This window comes from Notolepis coatsorum (assembly GCF_963971535.1).
Source record: "Notolepis coatsorum genome assembly, chromosome: 4".
NCBI classification, from domain to species: domain Eukaryota; kingdom Metazoa; phylum Chordata; class Actinopteri; order Aulopiformes; family Paralepididae; genus Notolepis; species Notolepis coatsorum.
The window spans coordinates 56,119,525-56,128,206 of record NC_140168.1 but is presented as its reverse complement, the minus strand read 5'-3'; the positions used below and the strand labels follow the sequence as shown (position 1 = coordinate 56,128,206).

The 8,682-nt window shown below is 45.8% G+C and overlaps 1 protein-coding gene across 2 annotated transcripts; it reads right to left on the bottom strand.

Moving 5' to 3' along the window:
- Nucleotides 1-2,872: 2,872 nt before the first annotated feature.
- Nucleotides 2,873-8,454, bottom strand: ccn2b (cellular communication network factor 2b). Of its 2 annotated transcripts, none has more exons than XM_084311689.1 (5): nt 8,253-8,454; nt 6,939-7,155; nt 6,334-6,585; nt 5,743-6,002; nt 2,873-4,727 (listed from the first exon to the last, which is right to left on the bottom strand). In XM_084311689.1, the coding sequence occupies exons 1-5, from the start codon at nt 8,304-8,306 to the stop codon at nt 4,422-4,424; spliced, it is 1,089 nt and encodes a 362-aa protein (XP_084167815.1). In that variant the 5' UTR covers nt 8,307-8,454; the 3' UTR covers nt 2,873-4,421. The 2 variants fall into 2 exon arrangements, with proteins under 2 accessions (XP_084167815.1, XP_084167816.1); XM_084311690.1 differs by having other exon boundaries at nt 5,743-5,957; nt 8,253-8,451.
- Between the last annotated feature and the right edge of the window lie 228 nt (nt 8,455-8,682).

Sequence of the window (8,682 nt, the reverse complement as noted above, 5' to 3'; positions counted from 1 at the left end):
GAGTCGGGATAACACGTGTACCTGAGAGGGGATGACAGCGGGGGTCTCTCACGGCTTCTTCTCAATCAAAATAAGCGTCTCGCCCTTCCACGCGTCGGGGGTTTCAACACTCTGCCGTCCTCCGTCAAACAAGCGTCACAGCTCGGACTCGGGGCTCTCGCTCGTCTCGCTCTTCTTCTCCGGTTGGACGCGCGGCCGCGGTTCACCCGCCCCCGGAGGAAGGCGATTGGAGCAGAGTCGATTGCGAGTGGACTCAGAGTCAGGTATAGGCTAAAGCACATGTATCGATAAGGTAGGGGGCCGCGATAATAAAGTATCGATAATACTACAGTCCTCTCTATGGGTAGGGCTGTCTACGGTCTGAGAGAGGCAGTCGCTCTACATTTGGTTGTCACTCAAGATTTTGAACTTTCCAGTAGGCTACTGGATTTGTTTTCTTGACGCCGTCTGTTTTCACGAGACTTTATAGAATGATCACAGAGCTGCTGGGTTCACCTGAGGATATGCCAGCTATGAGTAGGTGTATGGTCAGAGCGAGAGAGAGAGAGAGAGAGAGAGAGAGAGAGAAGAGAGAGAGAGAGAGAGAGAGAGAGAGAGAGAGAGAGAGAGAGAGAGAGAGAGAGCGGCAGATCTGGTCTGAAATTAAATGTAGTTTCCAATTCTGTTCTCAGTAGAACCTAACTATATTTAGTTTAGAAACTATAAGCCGTCAGGCAAAAATGACAATCGCCTGTTGAAGAACAACAATTCTGTAAAATATATGTATGCATAGCATAGCCTGATCCTGAGGAGCTATAGTAATAGTATAGTGATGTATATTGTATAGTATTCTCTCTATGTATCAGTTTTGCTCAATAACTTCCCCCTCGTGCATGGTATTTACAACATGTTATTAACTCTGAGTGAAACAAAAAGTGAATTGAAGCTAGTCACAAGTGAGTTTATATTTAGCAGTCATATTTATTATTATTATTTATACTATATATTGTATTCATATATTTATTATTTATTATTATTATTATTATTATATATATTTGGAGGATAATTTCAGAACAGCCCTCCCACACACATCGGCCTGACAAAACCTTTAATGTTATTTTTGCCTCCTCTGCATTGCTGATAAAAATAAAGTGTTGCCTCTCAAGCCCATGACACCACCCCACGAATAAGACCACTAACTGGCTGCACATTCCACCACAATCACCATCCCCAGTAGTGAGCGAGGGTCTACCCGTGAATATTGTAACACTGTACATTGTAGCACGGGCAAAACACAGAGCTTTGGTCTACAACTTGGTCACATTTCTGCCTAATAACAGAAACTAAAAATATCACTGATGATATAGTGTTTTGTCTCTGCATGACAGTCCAGAAGTCCAGGTGTGGAGGAAAATAGGACATTCCGTCTGTGTGATGCGGTGCACCTGTACATCTGTGTGTGTGTGTGTATGTGCATGCTTGTGTGTAAGTGTGTATGTTCGTGCACGTGTGTGTGTGTGTGTGTGTGTGTGTGTGTGTGTGTGTGTGTGTGTGTGTGTGTGTGTGTCTGTCTGTGTGGCGTAGTATAAATTCACGCATGTGCATACATGTGTGTGTGTGTGTGTGTGTGTGTGTCTGTCTGTCTGTGTGGCGTAGTATAAATTCACGCATGTGCATACATGTGTGTGTGTGTGTGTGGATGTGTGATGAAAACATCTGTAAGGCCGGTGAACAGAGCAGCACACAGCTGAGAATATGCTCAATTAAAAGGAACAAAAAAGAAAACACATCCAAAAGTCATTCCCCGTTCCCTCGGCGCCCCTCCTCCTTCTACTTTCATCATCATCTCGAAAAATGCTGCATTGCACTGAGGCCTTCGGTCGCGCGCGTACACACTTGTTTTTTTACACACTGCCAACGTGTGTCGTACAATCACACACATCATACGCACGCGGGGTGAAGCATCAGACATCTATTAAGTGTAGGGGTATCCCAAGGCCACCCCCCCCCCCCTGCTTGTTATTATCTGGAGGCTGGGAGATAGGGTCTGGAGCTGCAGTGGAAGAGATACACCCACTCTGCAGATTAGCTCCCCCTGAAACTGGCTGGCAGCCTGCCTGCCTGCAAGCCAAGCTACTGCAACTGATAAGCAGGGGGGAAGCTGCAGCAGTACTGGCGTGCATCATCCTCTTCCTCCTCCTCCTCCTCAAACATCAGCCACACGACAGGCTTATATATATATTGCAGCTTTTCTTTTCTTATTCACATGCTGTTTAATGATTAACCCACACTGGGCTTTATGGGACGTGACGGTTTAATACCCATCTGAAGAGAAGGAAACAGCAAATCCTTCTATAAATCTTTCCGTCAACATCATCATCACCATCCATCCACCGTCCGACACACACCACCACCACCACCACACATCATGCTCTCACACACCACCACACATCACGCTCTCACACACACCACCACACGTCACGCTCTCACACACACACACAACAATCACGCTCTCACACACCACCACACATCACGCTCTGACACACACCACACACCACACATCACGCTCTGACACACACCACCAAGTTCACATGGTGGTGGTGGTGGTGGAAACGCATCCGTTAGTCAGCTTATACATTATTGCTTTGTCATTATGAGACGTGGCCAACCGGTTACACCATGCGGTCCCAAAACAGAGGGCAGGAGTTATTAATGTCTTTATCAATTTATAATTCTCTCTAATTCCTGACCCCCCCCCTCGGTCAAACAGACGAGACTGTCGCTACCGTTTAATTCCATTGGTTCATAGGAACAGGGAGCGACTGTGAGCCAGACAGTCAACACACTTTCTATTTTAAACTATAATAAGAGGATCAAGATGAACAGGCGAAAATATGTATAAAAATATAATTTCTTTATTGGTAATAGACCAAAAAAAAAAGTGCAACAAACAAGAACTCACTGGTATCTTAAGCCAGGTGGTTACAGTGGAAAGAGAGAAACAATACGATACAGTAATACAACTAGAACATTGTGTTAAAGACAGTTACATAAATTATAGTACAAAACTGTACACAGTCTTACAGTATTTACACATGGTGTATTCGTCGAATGCCGAACTTCTCACGTTCCTTCTTATTCTTCTTTTTTCCGTTTTAAATAAAACAGTAAACAATATAAAACAGCAAGTCCTCAGTCTAGCCACACTGTGAAGCGATCCCGCATTGGTTAGTTTTGTCTCTACAATCATCGCTGGCCTTCAACCTCGCCATCAGGGGTCATGTCAGGGTCGTAATGTCGTAACTAAAAAAGGGACCGTCGACGTCAAATCCCACCTAAATCCCTACCTAAATCCCCACCTAAATCCCACCGAACCTGACTGAACAAATGATCAGTGGTCAACACTTCACCCCCCCCAGCCACAGAGGTGACTCTAGTGATTCATAAAATCGGTGTGTCGTTGTCTAATCTTTTTTTCCTTTTTCATTTTCTTCTAAAAAGACTAAATGTTGATGGAACACATCCTAAGGATTCCTGTATGGTCGATGGTCGACCCCCCCCCCCCCCCCCCCCCCCCTACCGACGTATTATACATTTTTCAAATGTCATTATTTGAACATTTCATGTCGTGGACATCTGCTTTGGTAAGTGCCTCAGTGCGGCCATTCTATATACAGCGGTACCGTACAGTACATTACCATATTGTCTTCCTATATGGCAATCTTTTTCAAAAGCAGAGAACATCATACATACACTGCATCCCCCTATAATATCCAGTAAGTCTTTACAATTGAGTCTTCAGTGCGTCAGGTCCGCCGTGCAGCGCGTGTGTCTGTACAGACGGACCAGTCATAGAGCCCGCTAACTTCTACAGCCGCGTGCTTCAAACTAGTAATAAACAGCAACCAAAACAAAACAAAAACAAAAACAAAAACCAAAAGGACAGGATGGGTCTCTACTTTGTGTGTGGGATCATCACGCTCTTCTCTTCTTCTCTCAGTCTCTCAACACTAGGCTGGTGTGGCTGCATGGTAGATGGAGGTGATTGGGGGTGGGGGTGGGGTGGTGGAGGGGTCCTGAAATTCAAACAGCTGCCTATGAATGTTTGGTTTAGTGGATGAGTTGAGGGGTTGGAACTATATCACTGTGTGTTTGTGTGCATGTGTGTCTATGAGTATGTGTTTATGTGTCTGTGTGTATGTATATATGTCTATCTGTGTGTGTGTATGTTCATGTGTCTATGTGTGGGTGCATATTTGCACCCGTTTGTGTGTATGGTAGTGTGTGTGTGTGTGTGTGTATGTTTATGTGTCTATGTGTATGTATGTGTGTTTATGTGTCTGTGTGTATGTATATATGTCTGTGTGTGTGTATGTTTATGTGTCCATGCGTGTGGGGGGGGGGGGGGGGGGGGGGTACAGCCAAACAGCCCCGGGACCCCCTCACATGTCGTTGTCGTAGTCCCCGATCATGCGGCGCGTGTGCGACGCCAGGAAGATGTCGTTGTCGCGCGGACAGTCGTGGTGGCAGGAGCAGGTCTTGATGAACATCATCTTCTTCCAGAAGACGTCGCCCTCGGGGCAGCGGAACTGCACCTCGGCGGTGATGGTGGTGTGGGGGGTGCAGCAGCGGCCGTCCGTGCACACGCCGCAGAACTTGGGCTTGTAGACGCGCGTGCTGCTGCAGCCGGACAGCTCGAAGCGCATGCCGCGCTGGGCCTTGGGAGTCCGCACGCACTTCTTCCCCTTCTGCGGAGCCGAGAGCAAGCGGTTGTTATCAGCCATGTGTGTGTGTGTGTTAAATCACTTTTTGATATTAATTATCACTTCCTGAATGGGCTTGGAAATCAGACCTGGGTAAAAGACTAATTGACCTATCTCAAGCCCCGCCCTCTTTCCTTGATCCTCAGATCACAACTGTTGCTTCTCTCGGACAAACAAGCAACAGTCGTGATTGGAGGATCAAGAAAAGAGGGCGGTGCTTGAGATGGGTCAATTGGTGGGGTACATTTGAAAGGACTGTATTTGTATATGGGCGGGGCTTATCACATACCGGTAGCTCAATACAATGAGTGACAGAAAGGTTTGTTGTTATGCTTATGAAGGTATTTATAACTAGTCACCGTAACGGTTGTTATGAAGTATCGTAACATGAAGTACACTCCCAGCCAATCAGAATTGAGCCTTCTCCCAGGCCATTAGTATAACTTGTAAGTACCATGAAACTCCAGGATATCATATTTGAGGTAGTAACTAACTGTAACTCCAGGATAACATACTTGAGGTAGTAACTAACTGTAACTCCAGGATAACATACTTGAGGTAGTAACTAACTGTAACTCCAGGATAACATACTTGAGGTAGTAACTAACTGTAACTCCAGGATAACATACTTGAGGTAGTAACTAACTAACTGTAACTCCAGGATAACATACTTGGAGGTAGTAACTAACTAACTGTAACTCCAGGATAACATACTTGGAGGTAGTAACTAACTAACTGTAACTCCAGGATAACATACTTGAGGTAGTAACTAACTAACTGTAACTCCAGGCTAACATACTTGAGGTAGTAACTAACTAACTGTAACTCCAGGATAACATACTTGAGGTAGTAACTAACTAACTGTAACTCCAGGATAACATACTTGGAGGTAGTAACTAACTAACTGTAACTCCAGGATAACATACTTGGAGGTAGTAACTAACTAACTGTAACTCCAGGATATCATACTTGGAGGTAGTAACTAATGTGGCCCCCTCACCTTAATCTCTCTCTCCTGTTCCGTGTTGCAGGGTCTGATCATGCACATGCGTGACTGCCTCTCCAGCTGGCACTTCTCGTTGTCGTTGGTGACGCGGGAGGAGACGCCCATGCCACAGGTAGCCGAGCACTCGCTCCACTCGGTGGTCTGTACGATGCAGTTGTCCCTGGGGCTCTCCGGGACGGGCCCGTGGCCGGGTGACACCTGTCGATAGACTGAGAAAGGGGAAGAAGAGACCAAGGGGTGAATCTCAGAGACTCCTGTAAGAGGAGAAGTAAAGGAGGGGGGGGGGGTGAAACAAAAGACAAGAGGAAGATGGAGAGAGAGCAAGAGAGGGCATGAATGAGACCGGGCTTCACATGTAAAATAAAATTTTTAATTAAATAACAAAGGAAAAGGGCAGGGAGGAAATCGGGGTGATTGACCCATCTCTAGCCCCATCCTCTTTTCTTGATCCTCCAATCACAACAGTTGCGTCCCTCGGATCAAGAAAAGAGGGCGCGGCTCGAGATAGGTAAATTCTAAAAAAATAGTAGAGGATGGGTGGAGAGAGAAACAGGCAGAGGAAACGGAACACAAGCTGTAACTCACCAGCCATGGCCGACTGGTAGGGGTTTTCCTGGGGCGTCTGGTCGCACACCCACTCCTCACAGCATTTGCCCGGGATCTGGATGCGCCGCGGGTATGGGCAGTCAGGGGAGGCCAGCCGCACGTCGCTGGCGCAGGTCGGAACACAGCCGATCTCGCCGTTCATGCAGACACAGTGGTGCTTGCAGCTGGGCTGGAAGGTCTCGCCACTGCGATAGATGACCCCTCCAAGGTCACAGGTCTGCCCCTCTTGGGCTAGATGGAGAGAGAGGAGAGAGAGAGAGAGACATGGCATGATTAACCCCATTGGTGTTCAAACTTAACATTGGATAAAAAATATGTAAAAGTTTTTTAATTATTTACATTTGAGGTATTTGCTCTCATCCAGAGTGAACAGTAGAATGAATGAGTAGTCAATATAGTTTTAGAATAAGATGCTCAATAAAAAAAGAAGCCAACAATGAATAAAATACTTGCTTAGTGATTTCCTTTTTATTATTATTATTATTATGAGACCTGTAGTATCTTTGTAATTGCTTGTAATGATACCCAAAGCGGTCACATACTGCGTGCAAGGACAGATCGTATATCACGAGAGAAGAACTCACCCATGCAGATGCCTGCCTCTGTATCACTCAGCACAGAGTAGTCACAGTACAGCTCCTTGTGGTGGTCGCAGGGCTCCCCCAGAGAGCAGGGCTCGTCCAGCTGCCTGGCACAGACTTTACAGCAGCCACAGCCATCCAGAACAAGGCTGGTGCCGAACGGGCAGGGTGGGGGGTTTGTGGGGCAGTCGCAGGCCTGAGAGCAGTCCTGGGCCATTGTCTACACACAGCAATAAAGGATATTAGTCAGTATTGTTATTACATAATAGGCGCACACAGGCACGTGTACTGTCAACAGAGATCTCTGACACGGGTTCATATGTTGCCCCTGTTGTAAAAGCACATACGGTATGAACTTTTGGGTGCCACCAGATGGCGCCACTAGGCCATATTTGATCAAATTATCAAATTATGCCCCATGTGTTTTCCGAATAACTTCTCTCTAGGATAAGTGGCCTGAACCAATCTTATGGTGCTGCACGAGTTGTTGGTGTGTGTGAGAGAGAGAGAGAGAGAGAGAGAGAGAGAGAGAGAGAGAGAGAGAGAGAGAGAGAGAGAGAGAGCTGGTGAAAAGCAATGTAAATTGAAAGCTATTCTGTTTGAGTCCGTTTAATCTGTAATATCAAAATATTCTGTAATTGAATTTTTTCTCCAATAATAATAACTTTCATATCTTCATCATCATCATGTTATGTGAACCCAATTCAGCTGATATTTCGAGCATTTTGTGGAATACCTCATTTCGATTTTCTGAACGTTTGGTAAAAATGAGAGGATACTATAATACAGCATCATTGCTTCTTAACTGCAATTATTAAAACGTTTTCATCAAGTAACTGCACTTATTAATATGACCACACCCCCTGTGGATTCCTAATTGCCAAAGTATTGACCCATTTTAGGCATAAATGATGATGTAGAATAAAACTAAATCAGCTGTACGATATAGTCTACACTGCCATGTGTGGAGGGGATGAGAAATGTTTGTAGAATAGCCTTCTTCTTTTTTATATATATATGTAACGGATGGTATCGTGAAGCGCAGTCAAGAAGGGCTGGGGTGAGTAGCGGTGCTATGGGTTAAACTCACTCTCATCCTCAAAAGACGCATAGACCCATTACTTAGAAGTGAATTCACCTCTTGGTATAGCGGTCTGTGTTGCTGCCCGCGATGTCGGAGACCGGGGTTCGACTCCCACTCGCGGCATCGAAGTTTGAGGTGACGTTGTCACAACCGTTACATATATATAAATGCTTAAAAAAATGCTATTTCCCCCAATCTTTATATCTAGCAATAAATATTTAACGGAGACTTACCGAATATATAACGAGCAGGAGAAGACAGACTCGGGCGATAATTCCCTCAGACATGTTGCGTTATTTCACCAGCGTGCTGCAGACAGTCCACACGTTTGTTTTGGTTCTTGTGTTTGACAGACAGACAGAGGAGGAGGTTCATGTGCAGCGGTGCTCGAGGGCTAGACTGAGGCATGGAGGGAGAACCCCTACTTTAAATACCCGGCCGCGCGGGGTGTAGCCCGAGAAACAAGAGTTATGCCACGCGACTCCAAGGGGTGAAAATATTCAAATCCCAAATGGCTTTTCCTAAATCCTCCGAGCCAAATGCGCACAGCTTATATGGACCGCCCTCCGCTTCAATCAGCCCATTGTTTCATATTTCACCTTGGAGGGAGAGACAGGAGTCTTGCCAGATAGGGTTTTCGTGTGTCCTGAAGCGGGAACTGAC

What these genes read in the sequence shown, in the direction of transcription:
- ccn2b (XM_084311689.1), bottom strand. Translation starts at nt 8,306, where the DNA reads ATGTCTGAGGGAATTATCGCCCGAGTCTGTCTTCTCCTGCTCGTTATA. An exon ending in TCCTGCTCGTTATATATTCG is followed by an intron (nt 7,156 to 8,252) that starts GTAAGTCTCCGT and finishes TGCTGTGTGTAG; the next exon opens with ACAATGGCCCAGGACTGCTC. An exon ending in AGAGGCAGGCATCTGCATGG is followed by an intron (nt 6,586 to 6,938) that starts GTGAGTTCTTCT and finishes CTCTCCATCTAG; the next exon opens with CCCAAGAGGGGCAGACCTGT.